This window comes from Mustela nivalis (assembly GCF_964662115.1).
Source record: "Mustela nivalis genome assembly, chromosome: 4".
NCBI lineage: Eukaryota > Metazoa > Chordata > Mammalia > Carnivora > Mustelidae > Mustela > Mustela nivalis.
In genome coordinates, this window is record NC_139023.1 from 123,312,487 (window position 1) to 123,331,557 (window position 19,071).

At 36.0% G+C, this 19,071-nt stretch overlaps 1 protein-coding gene across 1 annotated transcript; it reads right to left on the reverse strand.

Moving 5' to 3' along the window:
• Positions 1-806: 806 nt before the first annotated feature.
• On the reverse strand, positions 807-18,039 carry PLRG1 (pleiotropic regulator 1). The gene is made up of 15 exons (XM_082726801.1): positions 17,764-18,039; positions 16,379-16,485; positions 15,215-15,357; positions 14,481-14,534; positions 13,563-13,656; positions 13,281-13,368; positions 10,563-10,664; positions 9,039-9,131; positions 6,795-6,944; positions 6,610-6,711; positions 5,975-6,077; positions 4,963-5,071; positions 3,860-3,999; positions 3,169-3,362; positions 807-2,586 (listed from the first exon to the last, which is right to left on the reverse strand). Exons 1-15 carry the CDS (start codon positions 18,022-18,024, stop codon positions 2,527-2,529), a joined length of 1,800 nt encoding a protein of 599 aa, XP_082582927.1. The 5' UTR covers positions 18,025-18,039; the 3' UTR covers positions 807-2,526.
• Positions 18,040-19,071: the final 1,032 nt, after the last annotated feature.

Consider the following 19,071-nt stretch of genomic DNA (forward strand, 5'->3'; position numbering starts at 1 on the left):
ATTCAGGCTTACTCTCTACCTTTTCTATTTCATTACTTCCTATCAACTTCATACTACTTAAATTTCTTCCATTTCTCTAAGAACAATGTTTAAACACATTTGACGATTTTTGGACTGGAGTCAATTTAGAGAATGGGAAGTGAGGAACATAGGAAGTTAAGAAAATTCAGGGAGTTTGGCTATAAAAGGGAATAGAGTAAGTGCATACTTAGAATAGAATGCTAAGTCTAGTGATATTATACATTTGGAATTTGTTTTTAGGTGGGTAGAGTTCATCCTTTGCAACAGGAGGCAGAAGACACGAATTATACAAATGCCTGTGTGGTCACTGTTAATGGCCCACTTGAGGTATGTGGTCATATACAATGAGTCCAGTTAGCACAGCTGGTTTCCTCTGGTAACATTCTACAGCTTAGGTATACATAAGAGAGGCACAGTAAGAGACTTGGGCTTATCCTGAGTTGGGGTTCTATCAAGTGTGGGGGGGGGGGGGAGCACAAGCATGAAATTCTGCCTAAAATTCCACAGGGTTCATGAACAGATGGTAGATGCAATTTTTGCAAGAGAATCTGAGAACACCGTAATTCAAGATAGTATGAAGCAGGGAAATGGATTTCTTAAATGCTATTCAAAATCTGATACTAGTGCATAATAAACAACAGTTGAAGCTTTGCTAGGCAGGATAGTAAAAGCTATCTTTTTCACCTCCTTGTACTAGCGGTAAATTTCTTTTTGGCCTTTAGGAATGGGACCCTATTCAGCTCTATTTTTCTCCTGTTAGAAGGCGTATGAGAATTTTTCAGGGATGCAAGTGTAGTGGATTTCTTTATTTAAGCTTACAAAATACATGCTTATAGAAAATTAAAACATTATAGAAATATATAAAGCCAATCATGAAAGTTCTCCCACAATTTTACTCCCTCACAAAGCCACTGTTAACAATGTGGTAATACTATCCCATTATTTTTTAAAGCATTAACAAGTTAATCTACAAAAAAATGTTTCCACAACTTTTACCTAAGAGTAAAGTTTGGACACCTTATTTTAAGTCCAGAGACATTCGTCACTTTTAATGGATAGAAATAAATTGCATGAATGTACCATAATCTATTAAACCATCCCTTACTGATAGGACATCTGAGCTAGTTTTAATAATTAAAGAATAAAGGTGCAGTAAACTTGCTTGTGTACACTTGTCAGATTATTCATATTGGGCAGTTTCCTAATATCTTTAATGAAGAATTAGCCAAACGCTTTGAGCATTTTCAATATACTCTGAAAAACAACCCTCCTACAGATTATAAAATAATACTCCCACCTACAGCATGCAAGATGGGGTATGTATAATTTAGAAATGCTTGTTCAAAATTATGGTGCATTTTAAAATTTGAATAAAAATCTGTATCAGTTGTTCTTGTAACTGTGTTTTCTAACTACAGAAAGTGAAGGTGGACACAGTTTCTTGACTGATGGGGAATTAGGATCCTAAGGGCAGGGTTTTGAAAACTCCTATTTACCATAAGGAATAGGTATTAGCAACTTAAATAACACTTTTCCAGAAAGTCTTCAAAAAGACTGCAGCCCTTGCTTGCCACAGCTTCCAATACCTCCACTGGTATCTCATTAATCCATTCAGGTTTTGATACCTATATTGGTATCCTATTGCTTGTAGAATAAAATTCAAACTCCAAACGTGCTTTCTCTACCACCAACCAGCTGTACTCATTATTCAACAGCAGCAAACAATTCTTTGCTTCTAGAACACACCCCGTTTCACAGGTGTGGTTTCATTCACTGTATGCCTCATCCTAGGATACCAGTTTCCCTCTCTGCCCTCTCAAGACAGCTCAAATACCTGGACTCTATGAAGTCTTCCACAATGCTCTCTGGGAAAAAGTGATGGTCTTTTCCTGCACTACTCCAGCTTTTTGCCTCTATCTCTATTATAGCACTTCTGTAATAAGCTAACTAGGGTGATGGAGTTCATATATCTTACTTGGCTATCTCCTGAACAGCATCCAGTGCAGAACTTTGTAGAACATGTGCTCAAAAAACTGTTTGTGGAATAAACATACATAAGTAAGACTTCTAATCCTTTAGTCCCCAATTATTAGTCGGATACTAATTCTTAAAGGACTAAAGCAAAAACAAAAATAAAGGCCCCCCCGCCAAAATGCAACTGCTCCCCTTGAAACAAGTCCTTATTATGGTAAGCAGTTTAAGTTTTTTTTAAAAAGGTCTTTTAATAAAACTGACAATTCTACTTTTAGAACAGTCATGTTCAACAAAACTACATAGGCTTGATATCTGCATCTTACTTCCTAGGATCTCTATTTATTTTGGAAATAACAACATGGGGGGCAGTTTATTATAAAATATGAAACAGGAATCATTTAAGCATATGAGTTTCTGCTTTATATTCCTAACCAGAACACAAAATGACTGGATATTGTCATCAACACCAAGCTTTTTTTTTTTTTAAGGGAAAAAAAAAAAAAAAGGAGCCACCATGAAGATAATGCCATATTAAAATCTCTTTCTCTTGATAATTTCTGGCTTCCAGCTGACTGGATGAGTTTCTTCTGTCTGGAAACAGAAAATTAAAGAAGTTAAAACAAAGTATTATTAATTTGCTATATATTAAGAACTCTCTTCCTAACAAAAATAAGGCATCTATTCTTATATTATTGTATTGGTTTACATATTATATTGATTGGCATTACATATTTAGTAGTTCTTTAACAATTTTAGGAATAGCTGACAAACTTTTGCATCATCTGAACCTAATAAAGAATGAATGAGTTCACTACAAATTCAGTTCATGATTTTTCAAGTCTAATAAAATTAGTATTTAGGTATTTTAGTAATACCAATGCTTATGATTTTAAAGTTAATTTGCAGAGCAATTTATTTGTTTGTGGTTATTCTTGATGTAAGATTTTCCCTAGTAATTGTAGTAAAGATAAACTATAAACAATCTATGGATTCACTGGCATCAACAAAACCAATACAGAAATCTATGAGCAGACATTATTCAAGATGACAAATACCTTAATACTATGAAGATCATTTTCCTTTCTGATAATTTCAATAACTTTAAAATGAGAAAGTACTTGCAAAATTGGTATGGTTGACTTACTTTACATCAAAATGTAATAGTAAACTTACCGCTGTATCATCTTCTTTATACACTTTAATGGTTTTATCAGCTTCAGCTGTTAGTAACCGACTTTCAGACTGATCAAAAGCACAAGCAAATATTCCTGATTCACTGTCCAAAGATCCAGGCTGCACAGCTGCATGAACTCTCTGGAAATTGTAGCCAGTTCTCCAGTCCCAAAGATGCATTGTGCCATTGTCAGCTTAAAGGAAAAAATCTAATTAAACGTGGTATCCTTTGAACAATTCAGCTTGGCAAGCATTTAAGCACCATCCATGAGTCAGGCACCATGACCATAAAGACTAAATAGAGTTATAAGACACAGGAAATCCAGCTTCTCTTGATATTGGTTTGTCTATGTTCATTTGTGACTAACCCAGAATTTATTATAGAGCTCAAAAAGCACCAGAAAATGCTATCTAGTTCTGGAATACGTAACCAAAATTTAGGTAATTCTCAGCGTGAATAGGTTAGAAATATTTATCACGTGGGAACTCAAAGACGACTAAACTATGAAATATGATGCATGGATGACAAACAAGCATGAACACACATAGGAACATCCAAATACACATTAATCAGGCAAGTTCTGCTATAATACTTAGGTGGGATGGCTTAGAAATTTTATAAATGTTTACTCATTTACTAAAAGAAAAAATGACAGACTAAAACACATTTATTATTAAAATCTTACTTTACCTCCAGAAACAAGCACTCCATCAGAATTCACTGTCAATGTGTTAATAATAGCATTATGACCGGAAAGATTTTGAATAAAACTTCCATCAGGGAATTTCCACTGTTTTATATTATCGGGAGAGCCAGATGCAAATGTATAACTGAAATAAGATGAAAAAGAATTCACAACTAAGTAAACCGAGTTAAGTACAATGGTGAATTCAGAAAGCTTTTTATGGTTATATTCTACGTGTGTAGTTATGGATCTATATAGTTGTATCAAAATATTATTGTCATACCAAGAGGTAAAATACGAAGACATTTGTTCCAAGTTAAATCAGATCTTCAAATTATTTTTAATGTATTTTAAGTTCTAGATTAATCTTTCTCCTTTCTCCAATGCTCTCCACTGAGCTAAAGCAACGAATGTACAAACCTCTAGATTCACATTAAGGGCAAGGGGTTATGAAACTATTCTGGACAGAGCAAGAGGGGGCTCTATGAAGAAAGGAAATGAATGGAAGAAACAGATAGCAAGAGGAAGAGAGAGAAAAAGGAAGTGAACCAGAAGAAGAAAGGGAGCGAGGAAGACAGAAAGGGAGGAAGGGGATAATGGATAAGAGGGAGAGGACAGAAAAAAAAAATCAATGTGGCCAGAAAAGTGTCAGGGTGATATACAAGGAACAGACTGAGATCTTATGCTGCACCTATGGACACCCTGATTATATTGTTCAGGGTTTCTACTTTTTTTCTATGTATACTAACTTCCTCCTTAAGAATTAAGCTATTCTATGTATATCTCAGTATCCAATAACATTTCTGTCAAACACTAAATCCATTTTCTATTTAGTCTCTACTCTGACATGCAGTTTTAGCCATGATTTATTTATATGGTCTCATCTGACACTCTCATTTTTCACCTTGTGGAAAATTTTCCTCATTATATATAGGTCATGAAGCAAAATACTACACAAGAAAAATGAAAGAAATCCATGTTCGTAAGTGGCACAGGCCTGGAAATGACAATGGCTAAACAGCTACCAAAGTAGCACTAATGTTGGTATTTCTATACTTATTCTAAAAATGGAAGAAAAAAGACAAGCTAATTAAGAAAATGTACTTACTGTCTTGGATGTAAAACCACAGCCCTGACTGATTTTTTGTGATTTGTTAATGTGACTCTTGTTTTTCCAGCCACCAAATCCCATAATCGTATTGTTGTATCATGGCTTCCTATAATGAAAACACACATCCATAAAATATAGACCAAGAAAAATTATGCAAAAATTAAACATAACATATGAATCAGTTTTCCCTAGACACATACATACTACATGAAAGTCATACCAACTCCTCGCTCATTACTTTACAGTTCCAAACTTATAGGTTGGTTTTTAATTTAACGCTTAAAAAAAATGCAGTAAGTGCTTAAAACACTATCAACTGAACAGCTAGAACAAACACCAGTAGTTCCCCTAATGATAGGGGAAGGAAAAAAACCAAATGATTTTTTTATTTTAAAGATTATATTTATTTATCAGAGAGAGAGAGGGAGAGCGAGCGAGCACAGGAAGACAGAATGGCAGGCAGAGGCAGAGGGAGAAGCAGGCTCCTTGCCAAGCAAGGAGCCCGATGAGGGACTCCATCCCAGAACACTGGGATCATGACCGAGCCGAAGGCAGCTGCTTAACCAACTGAGCCACCCAGGCATCCCTAAAACAAATGATTTTTAATTAACAAAATACATCAAGTGAAGAAATTATTTTCTACTCTTAGAGTAAAGGTCTTATTACTAACCTTACCATTGGCAAAACAAGACTCAAACCAGCTCTAAAGGTTATTGGTCTCTGGGTATTTTGTCTTTTAGTTTCAGTTTCCTAGACTAGTAATTCTGATACTATGAAACAATGTCTGAATGTATCTCACAGCACCATTTTCTAGTCAGACATTACATGACACTGTGTATGACATAGTCTATGATAAGTAAATATATCCTATGAAATGTAAAGAATAGGAGATAAAAAACAATCAAATACAATGTACCTCTGTAACAAAGCAAGAATCAGTGAATATGAAAAGTGTAATGTATAATCATAATGCATTCTGATCAAACTATAAACTTAGCATCAATCATACCAGTAATAATCTGTGGTTCTGCAGCTTGACACCTCACTGTAGCAACTGCATTGGTATGTCCAGATAATGTATGTACACTGGCTTTAGTTCTTACATCCCAAATCTGTAAAAACACAAGAGACATACCATTAGAGTGAACAGGTATTCATATCTTAGGCAGGTAACTGAACCAATTCAAGCCTGGGAATTTACCAAACAACCATGCCTGAATGGAATGAAAAATCATTTCAAAGAAAAGATAATGATATGATGGGAAATGTAGACTGGAGGCAGCTGACAGGAAAAAACAAAAAAACAAAAAACAACTAAAAGATCAGGGTACTGAAAGTGTTACAAATGGGCATAATGGGACTACTGAAGGAAAGAGCTAATGGAAACTGTTGCAGTGATAGAATAGAATGTGTGAGTGTCCCACTTCAGAGGCAGGGCACTCCCAATAATAAACATGATGAAGCCACAGCACTGAAAATGAAGGTAGAAAAACATACATGCCAAGAAACTGAGGGACTGGGCTATTGCTGGTGGAGACAACTATCTTTAATACTCCAACAAATAATATACGACTCCCTGACCAAATATGCATATTGTAAGAAGCAATATGTTTACAAAGAAACACAAAGCTCTATTTCATTTACCCGTGCAGTGGAATCCCGACTACAGGTCACCAGCACATCAATTGTTGGGTGCAAATCCAAACCATACACTGCACTCAGATGTCCATGATAGTGCCTTATAACCTAAAAATAAAGCAAGAGAATTAAAATATCTATAAAGAAAACCAGTGGTTCTTAATGTTTTAAATCCTTAACTCCAAACCTACCTTATTATATTCGAGATCCCAGCATTTGACTTGTTTGTCTTCTCCACAGGAGAAGAGGTAAGGGCTCCGTGTGCTTACTATCACACCACGCACTGTACTAATATGCCCAGTTAATGACAGTTTTAATTTGCCACTAGCCAAGTCCCAAATCTGAAATGAAAGAATATTTAATTTTTCTTAATTATTTCAAAGCAAATTTTTATGATTCTTAAGGTTTAAATTAAATCTTCAGAACCTAAAAGTATAAACATACAAAACTTCAAAAATATTCAAAATAATCTCCCACTAATCTCCTCTTTTCTTAAGCAGGGGAAAACAGAATTAAAAAACACTTTCAAGCTGGGAAATTATTTGCAGTAAGTGACAAAATCTTAACATATAAAAGGGTATCACAGATGATGAAAGTATGAATACCATATTAACAAGCAAGGATGACAACAACTTAGAAAAAAAAGACAACAAAACCCTATAGAAACAACCTAAATGTCCATCAATGGATGGATTTTTAAAATGTGTGTGTGCGCACACGTGCACGCGCTCACACACACACACACGCACACAATGGACAATCATTCAGGCATGAAAAAGAATGAAATCTTGCCATTTACAATATGGATGAACCTCAAGTGTGTTATGCTATGTGAAGTAAGTCAGACAGACCAAGAAAGACAAATATTATGTGATTTCACTGATATGTGAACTCTAAAAACAAACAAACAAAAAAAACCAAGCTCACAGATACAGAGAACAGATTAGTGGTTGCCAGTGATGAGGGTGGGGAGTGGGTGAAATGGGTCAAGAGTCAAATGTACAAACTTCCAGTTATAAAATAGGTAAGTCATGGGGATATAATGTTCAGCCTGGCCATTATAGTTAATAATACTGCACTGCATATTTAAAAGTTGCTAAGAGAGTAGATGTTAAAAGTTCTCACTATAAGGAAAAAAAGTTCTGTAACTATGTATGGTGACAGATGTTAACTAGATTTGTTGTGGTGATTTCACAATATACACAAATACAGTATCATTATGTTGAACATCCAAAACTAACATAATATTGTACATCAATTACACTTCAATAAAAAAATATATACATGCTGAACAGCTTTATTGGGTATCAAAAGTTCAACCCCACTAGAAATTTTTTATGGACAGTTTTTAAAAGATTAGATAACCACTTCTGCTTAACATGTTAGTAGATATTTTTAAAGACACACAGTGTGTTGAAAAGGATCCTCTCATACACTGCAAGTAACAAATCACCCATTTTGGAAAGTAATTTGTACTTTGGGTATCAACTTCAAAAATGTTTGACCCATTAATTCCATTTCTGGGAATCTATCATAACAAAGTAACTTAAAATACAGCAAATAACTTTACGCACAAAAATTACAGCAGTACTTGTGATAGTGAAAATCAAGACACTAAAAACTTTGATGTCTAAAAATAGGAAGAGTATAGATTATTTAAATGATACATCACGAAACCATTTAAGAAATGTTCATTTTTATGCAAAAATATGCATCTGATATATTAAGTAGAAAAAAAGCAGAGTACAAAATTACATATTGATTGTCATTTTTTAAATTTATGTATATTTTTTAATATTTGAGAGACAGCGTGTGCATACAGGGGAAGGGTGGGTGGAGCAAAGCGAAGAGAGAGTGCCTCAAGCAGATTCCATGCTGAGTGCAGAGCCTGACGCAGGGCCCGATCTCACAACCCTGAGATCAGGACCTACGCTGAAACCAAGAGTCAGTCGCTTAACTGACTGAGCAACCCAGACGCCCCCATCATGATTTTTTAAAGATACATATTTATACACATTAAAAAAAGCTCAGAAGGAAATGTAATGACACATAGACACAGAAATAAATACTTAAAAAAAATTTTGTTCAGATTATCTGACAGTGTTGGATTATGTATAGGTCTGTGTTAATACTTTTCTGTATTTTCTACACTTTTTATATATAAGCATGCTTGAATTCTATAACCAGAGTTGAAAAAATGTTAAATATCAAGGTATTAGTGGTAGATAGAGAGTATGTACTGTTTGGAAAAAACCTGTTATTTAAATACCACTTTCCAAACATACTTGAAACACTGAACTGATAAAGATAATAAATTTTATTCCATACTCAGGTCTAAGAAATCAGAGGAACTCCAAAAGCAATTCCAGTAATAATAAAAGATTAAATTTATGTAGCAAATACAAAGTCATAAGTTCTTTTCTTCCTCCTATTACCTTTATAGTTCTGTCAGCAGATCCAGTTACGAACCACTGATTTCCAGGTTCTACAGCAATACAGCGAACCCAGCCAAGATGCCCACTAATTACCTGTATAAAACAAAACGTAGAATGGGCAGACTCATTAGAGGTTAAGTTAAAGTTTATTCAATATCAACTCATGACACACAAGTCAAGTTTGAACAGCCCCTCCTTGTATCTTCAAATACATTATACAATTATTTAACAAATAGATTTTAGAATTATAAATACTAAATTACCTTCAATCAGTAAACAGATACAAACTATGACATAGCTATACAATGGAATACCACTCAGCAATAAAGAGGAATATATTAATACATGCCACAATTTGGCGGACTCTCAAAGGCATTAAGCTGAAAGAAAGAAGGAAGGAAGTCTCAAAAGGTACATACTGTGTAATTCCATTATATAACAAAATTGAAAAAACACCACTATAGTATGGATAACAGATGAACAGCTGCCAGGGGTACGGAATGGTATGACTATAAAATAATAGCGCAGGGGGGGTCCCTGGGTGGCTCAGTGGGTTAAGCCTCTGCCTTCACTCAGGTCATGATCTCAGGGTCCTGGGATCAAGCCCCACGTCGGGCTCTCTGTTCAGCAGGGAGCCTGCTTCCCCCTCCTCTCTAAGCCTATCTCTCTGCCTATCTATGATCTCTGTCGGTCAAATAAATAAATAAAATATTTAAAAAAAAATAATAGCGCAGGACTGTTTTTTTTTGTGTTGGAACTTCTATACACTGACTGTGGCAGTGATTACCCAAATTTATACATCTCTTAAAATTTACTTGGTATGTACAACCAAAAGAAAGTCCATTTAGTATATAACTAGAGAACTAAAATTCAGCGTATATATTTTGTGTAGCTATGGTTTTCCTACTATATATGTTTCATTTCAGATCTAGTACATTTTGAATTATTATTATTTTTTTAAAGTTTTTAGTTATTTGCCAGAGAGAGAGAGCCCAAGCAGGGGGAGCAGCAGGCAGAGGGAGAGGAAAAAGCAGGTTCCCAGTTGAGTAGGGAAACCAATGAGGGGCTCAATCCCAGGAACACGGGACCCTGACCTGCGCCAAAGGCAGAGCTTAACAACTGAGCCACCCAGGTGACCCTTGAATCATTTAAATTTACTACAACTGAAAAGATAATCAATAGAATAATCAAAGAAATATGATCATATGTTGTTCTTCCTCCTGGCCTTCACATTAAACACTTCAAATGCTTACAAAATTTATTTCATCTGTTCTCCATGTTTTAATGGTTTTGTCAACCTTTTATACTCTATTTTACAGGAAATATGTACATGGCTTTTACTTAAAGAAGTCTCCTTCTAAGATGTCTTTTAAGATTGTGCCTAAAACCCTTCCCACATCCCATCTCAGATCACTTTATCAGTTCTCATATTCACTCCTTTTCTTCCATATTCTATTCCTGAGCTCTTAGTAAATGGAAAGCAATAATCATTCCTACAGTGGAGTAATATACATATTCACTCACCCTGTAGAGTTTCCATGGTGGGTGCCACTGGGGTTTCGGCATTGTGGGGGCTTTTTTAGCCATCAGTGCAGAGTTCTTGGCATTGCCAGCCTCCATAACGGCCTAGATACAGAACAGATTACACTATTGTTAAAAAGACATCGTACCTAATATTTCACATTCATTCAAAGAAGAAAAATTCAGAAAGGGGATTTATGAGGTTTTTTTTCTCTTAATTGAAGAGGAAAAGACAAAATATGGCATAAATAGAAAATGTTGGCATAAGTGAGACTTCGATTCAGAACTATATTTTCCATGTTAATTTTAAGAATCAATTAAAAAATGTCAGAGGCAGAACATTAGACTTAAGAGCACGTATCACTGTGTGTGGGTTCATAAACCCTGCTCTGCTAATTACTAGCTGACTGGCTTTAAGTAAAAATTATATAGCCTCTGTGCCTGCTTTGTAACATGGAAATAACAGTGCCTACCTCAAACAGTTACTGTGAAAATAGTGTTAACTACTCTAAATGCTCTGTGTAAGCTTCTATTATTATTTGAATAATTTTAAGTGGTTTAATGTCACTGCCTTTCATTGTTGTATTTTCACATTATGGACTTTATAGGAAAAGGAGAAACTATTTATTAAATAAACATTTAAGTAGTATTTTTTTTTAATTTAAATTCAATTAATTAACATACAGTGTATTACTAGCTGCAGAGGTAGAGTTCAGTGATTTATCAATTGTATATAACACCCAGTGCTGATTACAACACGTGTCCCCCTTAATGCCCATCACTCAACCTCATTCCCCCTCTCCTCCAACAACTCTCAGTTTGTTTCCTGTGGTTAAGAGTCTCCTATGTTTGCCTCTCTGATTTCATCTTGTTTTATTTTTCCCTCTCTTCCTCAATGTTCTTCTGTTTCTTAAATTCCATGAATAAAATTAGGTAACTTTCTCCAAGTTATTTCTCTTAATATAATACTCTCTAGCTCCATCCACGTCCTTGTAAATGGCAAGAGTTCTTTTGTTTTTTGATGGCTGAGTAATATTCCACTGTATATATACCACTCTTCATCCATTCATCTGTTGATGGACATCTGGGCTCTTCCAGAGTTTGGCTACTATGGACATTGCTGCTATAAACACTGGGGTGCAGGTGCCCCTTTGGTCACTACATTGTATCTTAGGGGCAAATACCTGGTATTGCAAATGCTGGGTCATAGGTAGCTCTATTTTCAACCTTTTGAGAAACCTCCATACTGTTTTCCCGAGTGGCTGCACCAGCTTACATTCCCACCAACAGTGTAAGAGGGTTCCTCTTTTTCCACATGCTCTCCAACATTTGTTGTTTCCCGAGTGGTTTATCTAAGCCATTCTGACTGGCATGAAATGGTATCTTACTGTGGTTTTGATTTGTATTTCCCTGCTGCCGAGTGATATTAAGCATTTTTTCATGTGTCTATTGGCCATTTGTATGTCTTCTTTGAAGAAATGTCCATTGATGTCTTCTGACCATTTTTTTGACTGGATTGTTCTTTGGGTGTTGAGTTTGATATGTTCTTTATAGATCTTGGATCCTAACCCTTTATCTGATAAAACTTTTGCAAATATCTTCTCCCATTTTGTAGATTGTCTTTTGGTTTTGTCAACTATTTCCTTTGCTGTCCAAAGCTTTTTACTGGGGCACCTGGGTGGCTCAGTGGGTTAAAGCCTCTGCCTTCGGCTCAGGTCATGATCCCAGGGTCCTGGGACTGAGCTCCATATCAGGCTCTCTGCACAGCAGGGAGCCTGCTTCCTCCTCTCTCTCTACCTGCCTCTCTGTCTACTTGTGATCTCTGTCTGTCAAATAAACAAATAAAATCTTAAAAAAAAAAAAATTTTTTTTAATCTTAATGAAGTCCCAATAGCTCATTTTTGCCTTTGTTTCCCTTGTCTTTGGAGAAGTTTAATATTTTAAAAGGTATTCTAGCTGATGTACCATCTACTACTAACATCCAACCATCCACCCAAAAAATACTTAAGTCCGTAAGTTCCTACCATCAAGAAGCTTATATTACCTCCTACTTAGGAGACAGAAAGCCTGGGCAGAGATCTATGAATGGAGGCAAAAGAAGAAATGTGGTGGAAAGACCACAAATTCATTCATTTAGCCTGCAGTTACTCAAGTGACAGCTGATAAAATAAACTAGATATTTTCACAGTTATTCTTTTTATAATTACTTTCACCAGTAACATTAGCTGCCATTTAACTTACAAATAAATAAACTTCCATATTTCTAAATATTCATTTATAAGATACTACCTGCACAGCCTGTGAATATTACATTACTAACAGCACTCAACTCAAATTATGTAAACCAACTTAAAAGTTTAAAAAAAAAGAGACTTTCCTATCTAACACATACTAATACACGTTTCAGAATAGCATTCCTTATATTTTTAATAGTGGACAACAAAGAGTAACATACACTATATCAACGTTAAGTATTAGATACAATGTGCAACAGACACAGAATTTGAGTTTTTAAATTCTAAACGATATGCAAAATCACTAGCAACTTAAATTTTAGGGCTATGAAATATTAATTGGCTCAGTCAGCTGTTATCTAATGAGTGGCAAGGAATTTTTTCATTTACTTAATATTTAACCTAAGACTCTTGGGATAAAAGGAAATAAGGCAACAAGTTCCAAAAGTTGGAAATCTGCAGCGTGATTTGACACAGAAAAACTTACTGGAGTCATCCCTGCAGGCTGTGAACGGTCAGAAGCCCCTGGATGTCGGTATTCACCTCCAGTAGGTGCATTACGATTCGCATCAACCCTGAGGCAAAAGAAATGTCATATTCTAAGTAACTGTCATGTGTTGTGCAGAACCAACTCTTCAAATTTTGTAAGCATTGATAAAGGAACATGTCATATAACACATAATTATAAAGAAATCTTAAAATGAGAAAAAATGTACACACAGAATTATGCTTTCAAAATCTGTATAATTGTAAGCGTAATACTTCATACCTGGTCTGAGAAGATGGTAATGCCACAGCTAAGGACTGTGCGGCTGATTCACTTGGCATTCTCTGGATCTTAGTATCTGCTGTCAAAGCAACTCCTGTTTAAAAAAAAAAAATCAATTCCTTTTAGTAGCTATCTTTGATTTCACTTACAGGGGTTTAAAATAAAATACTGGAAGAAAACATGTGATTATCTCCAAGTGATGATTATTACAAAAATTTCTCTGATGTTTTATCTTTTCTTTTTTTTTATAATAAATTTAAAATCAGATAACTCAAATTGGATTTAACCACAAGCAACCTGGTATTAACATATCCAAGATAGTAAAGTTAAATTTCTATTGTCTTGAGACATTACCTTAAGATATAAAAATTAAGCAGTTCCCAAATACTAACAGAATGTTTTCAAGAATAAATGTAAATTACTAAACAAGAAGCAACAATTTGCCTGTACTTTCAATGTGGTAATTCCATCTTCTAAAATTACTAGAACCTAGAACTGGAAACTTTTTGTCCTCCACACCATTATACTAGCCACTCCATTTATGTGCCAGCTGTCTACACACACAAATACCTAGTGGACATTTTATCACACCTGCTTCTACACTAACACTTCTATCACTCTTTTAAGTTTAGTGATAATAACATGTCTGTTTAACTCTCCATATAAGCATCTTTTAGCCTGGAGCAGTCTTACTGTTTTTGAATTCCTAGCATGCACCTGAAAAAAAACCTAGATTTTTAAGAATGTTTGCCGAATGAAATATATGAAACTGAGTATTAGTTAACTATCATCTAAAAACCTATGCCTGGATGCCTGGCTACTGAGCTTATCTTGTATTTTATAGCAATTAGAATCACATTATTGGTTCATTCATGGAAATGTCTGTAAGTTATTTCCAGTATGTAACAGCTCACTTACCAGGTCCTGGTGGATATGGATGTGTACCTGTCACCAAATATTCGACTTCTTGTCCTTAAAAAAGGAAGAGGAATCATCATCATCATCAGTGGCAAATTTATCATATATACAAGCATCATCTCTTTTAATGCATATTAAATTAACAACTAAAATGCTCAAATTTCCCCAACTAAACCCAAAGTTCAGAACCAAGATATACTGATTTTTGTTTTGACTTCTGAGGAACATGTACATAGGAAATTTCCTCGACTATTTGCTAATATGATGTTAAAAAAGCTGTATAATTATAGTGGCTTGTAGAGAGATCATCCCATCAAGTAACAACCAACTCTGGTTTTTCTTCTAAGCAAATGACTTCTCTGGAACCTTAGATTATCTTTATTCACTGCAATTTCAGTGCTTAATATCACCTTTATGAATGATAGCCAAAACAGACAGATGGTCTTCCTACGGGTTAGAAGTTTTTCCTTTAGTCTCCACTGCGACCTTCTCTATATCCTAAGAATCTCTGTCATTATTATTCTACCACTTTTTTATTTCCTATAAGAAAAAATCCACCAAACCAATAATCTCACTCACTACTCCAATGAGGAAATCAAGACTTCCATTATAATACCAATACAGTTGTTCAATAGGATACGGCTCTAATCTGTCCTTTTGGGACAGGCAGTAAAACATTTCATTTTTCCATTTTTAAAATAAAAGTCCGGATATTTTTGATAATGCATACTCACCTTGATTGGCAGGATACTGTTTATGACCATATGAATCCGATGCATTCTGAGGACCTTTCTCTTTAAAATTTTCTTTTGAAGTAGGCATATGCAACACAGGACCATACTCATTACGCAGCTTGATTGCCATTTTCCGTTTGTGACTATTTAAAAATTATGAACATAAGAATGTATCTCTGAGTTCTTTAAATATATTAACCTATGGAAATATACTCAGCCAAGAAACACAAGTACTTAAACAGCTAGGTTTGCCTAATCATGTAGAAAAAAATTCTATGAAGTTTTTAAAGTTAAACAGGATTTTAAAAAGCTTAAAGTGCATTTCCACACTTTTGTTCACAATCCACCACATAGCATCCATTAAGTCTAAGTAACATTTTAGTTTGTTAACCAATAAATATAAAACCTTTTATGATAAATTATCAAGGGTCTGACTTAAAAATATATAGAAACTAATATATCCTTGTAAAAACCTCAAAGTCAAAATACTTTCCTTCAAATGTATAAATATAAAACTATAGTAAAATCTTCTATCATAATCTTTACTGGATGTATCTAAAAAGATTAATTAGAACTAATCAACGTACTTAATTAGTCCAATATTTTTTAAAAGAAATGCACTTACTATGTTAATTTTAAGAGTAGCTCACTTTATAAATTAAATATAAATGCTTGTCTTAGGAATTAAATATAGTTTAAAAGGGTAAAGGACAAAGGAGGAACACTGCACATAATGCAATCCCAGACTGGAGCTGGAGATGTAGAACCAAAAATATGCCACCACTCAAAAATCTTCATCATACTAACGAGAAAAGATGGGAGTAGAGGTACTGGCCAGGTACAATTTCAGCTCAGCAAGGCTCTGAGAGCAGCGGGAAGCTGAAAGCACATACAAAGTGATTGATTATAAAATATAACACCTAAAAGGGACTGTCCTAATTACTGGGTATTTATAAATGCAATTAATTAATGGGTTTTTTACTGTGAAAGACAAGGCCAAAAAAAGTTAAATCAGCTTAAATCATGCCCAAACACCATTCATTATTGAATAGATATCCTATGTTAGTACCACTCACTAATCTTCAAAAGTCCCCCTCTCCCTGCTCTCTTCCCCCAACATCAGAAGTTTAAATATTCTAGCAACTGAAAAGGAACAATACCTACCTCTCTTCATCCAAAGGCACAGGTTTTCCATTATCAGCTACAAACATGTCATGCGTTCTCTTCAATGACCTGAACACAAGTGTGTGCACAGAATGTTTCTGTACCTCCTAGAAAGAAAGAACAGAATCACATACCTAGCTACAAATTACACGTATCATAACCCAAATTAAAGTCAAATTAGTTATACACTTTACATGTTTAAATATGTAAAAAGCTCTGTACCACTCACCACAGCTATTTGTAGCAAGCTATAGGAGTCAAATTCAGAGAAGTAGAGGAAACTCCACATTGGCCAGAGCCCCCGGTAAACCAGTAAGGGATGCCTGAGCTTAGTCATTTATTCAGTAAATATTTACTGAGCTCCCACTACGTGTCTGGCAGGTACTGGACTAGAAGCTAGCAAAAGAATGATGAAAAGGCAGCCATGGTCCCAGTGCTCAAGAGAAAACAAAAATAGGCAACACATTTTAGTAAGTGCTACGAAGGAAACAAGCAAGGGGCTGGGGCAGAGAAAGAATTTAGGATAGTTAAGAAAGATCTCTCTGAGGTATTAGTTAAGAGAGGTAGCCTTGTGCACAGGAGGGGAAGAACAATCCAGGCAGAGAGAAAATGCCACGTACACAGAACAATGAAGCAGGAGCTCCAAGAGAACTGTGCATGCTCCGTAGGAAGGTGGACTGTGATGCTGAAATGAGGTTCCAAAGGTAGACAAAGTCCACATCAGATTAAGAATTTCTTTTAAAATCTGCAATAGTCTACACTTTTGCTCTAATAACATCGGGTCAAAAAAGGCTTTTAAGCCGAAGAAAGTGCGGAGGGGCGAGAGTGTAACTAAAATGGAAGCGAGAACACCAGAAGGAAGCTAATGCACTGGTCCAGACAAAAGATGATGCTCGTCTGAATTAAGGGGAAGACCGTGGATATGGACAAGAATCAAGAAATATTCCTGAGATAAAATGGACAAGGCTGGCTAACAGAACAGCTGATGCAAAACTTCAAAATAGCAGGTTGTCCTGGGGAAGAGCTGAAGGAAGGCACAAAGTTAACACCAGAGAGGGCTGCCAGTCTTTTAGGACACACAACCATGGGCGCTATTCTGCAGACGGTGAGTTCAACGCATCCAGAAGCACTGCCGAGTTCCAGGGTAAATAAGAACTGAGAAATTCTCTCAGGCGTCTCGCCCGGGAGTAACTTCCAGCTAGCGCTCCCATCCGGCCTCTCTCTATCCCAGAAAAGCTTAAGAGACTACCCGGCCTCGGCCAGAGAGCCTCCCTTCGCAGGCTCTACTCTCCCCAAACGCCAAACACCCTCGTTCTCCCGCGTCAGCCGCCAAAGAAACACATTCCAGATGTGAACGACCCCTCAGGGCCCAAGTGTCACTTTACCTCGACCATGATGCTGCCGAACAACTCGCCGCTCCAAAAGACAAAAAACGCTAATTCGCAACACAGAAACCGCTGCCACAACTGTGCAGTCCCTTCCGGAATCGACCGCCCCGGCGCCGGATGTGACGCAATCCGCGCATGCGTACTGGTCGCCCGACGGCCTTCTGGGACCCAGGAGCGGGCCTTTTCCTTCGGGGGCGTGGCCTTGGCCCGGAGGTCGGAGGCTCTCAGTACCTCGTAACGTAAGGGTCTCACTCGCATCTCCGTAGAAGTCTTGAAATGGCATTTTCTGCCTTATTGTAAGACTTAAATAGTTTGGTTTAGCGATATGGTGGTTTGCGCTGTATTTCCAGAAGTTTAATTTTTTTTTTTTTTTTTTTTTTCCAGCGAACCTAAGGAACCAGTTCTAGGAAGGGTCTGGAGCGAGCGAATCCCGGTCCTCCCTAAAACTTAAATGGTCCTGTCCTTTTGGGGCTCATCTCTGTGATTTACGCCGCCAGCTTCCACTACTTGGCCAAACTTGTCTGGAAGCATTTTGACGCCTTTGTAGCCTTAGCTCCTAAAAGCAATTCCACTTAGGCTGTTCAGTTAACACTTGTTGAGGGAATATTGTCGAATATTGCAAAGTTTGAGAAAGTTTGCATAGATTTTTGGTTTAGCATTATATAGCAAGTCCCCATATTTATTTTACGCTTCGTAGATTTTTTTTTTTAATATTTCAAAACTGCATAATTTTTGGCCGTCTCCTAGTTGTCTGGTAATTAATGTGGCGTCAACAATGCCAGTGTACAGCTTTTCAAAGCTGGTGGAAGAAAGACGCGACTGCAGAGTTGAGCCATTTTTATTTATTTACATCTTGGTGCCTAAATTTCGGTATTTTATCTTGTTTTTTTCCTCAGGTAAAATGCAGTTTTCTGTCAATCCTGCTCCATTACTTTTCTATGTAAAAAGAAAGATTGATGGAGATGGACACTTGTAAACTTGATAAACATTTCACTGGCCTTGCTTGTTCCTTAACCTAATCAATTCCACTGATCTACCCAGAGCATACAGCCCATTCTTTGAAAGGGGAAAAATATCTTACCAAAAGTATAGCAATATGAATTGATAACCTCATTAGAAATTCATTGATTTTTAATTAATCAAACATTAAGGTCATGTTTCTACTTGAAAATACAATCATCTTTGAATTTGAGTGTGAGTTTGGTCTATGAATTAATCTTCTGTAACAGTGGCCACTGGTGGTAGAACTTGCAAAGAAATTGTGTAATTGTAAAAATATATACGAGGTAAGCGATATCATTCCCA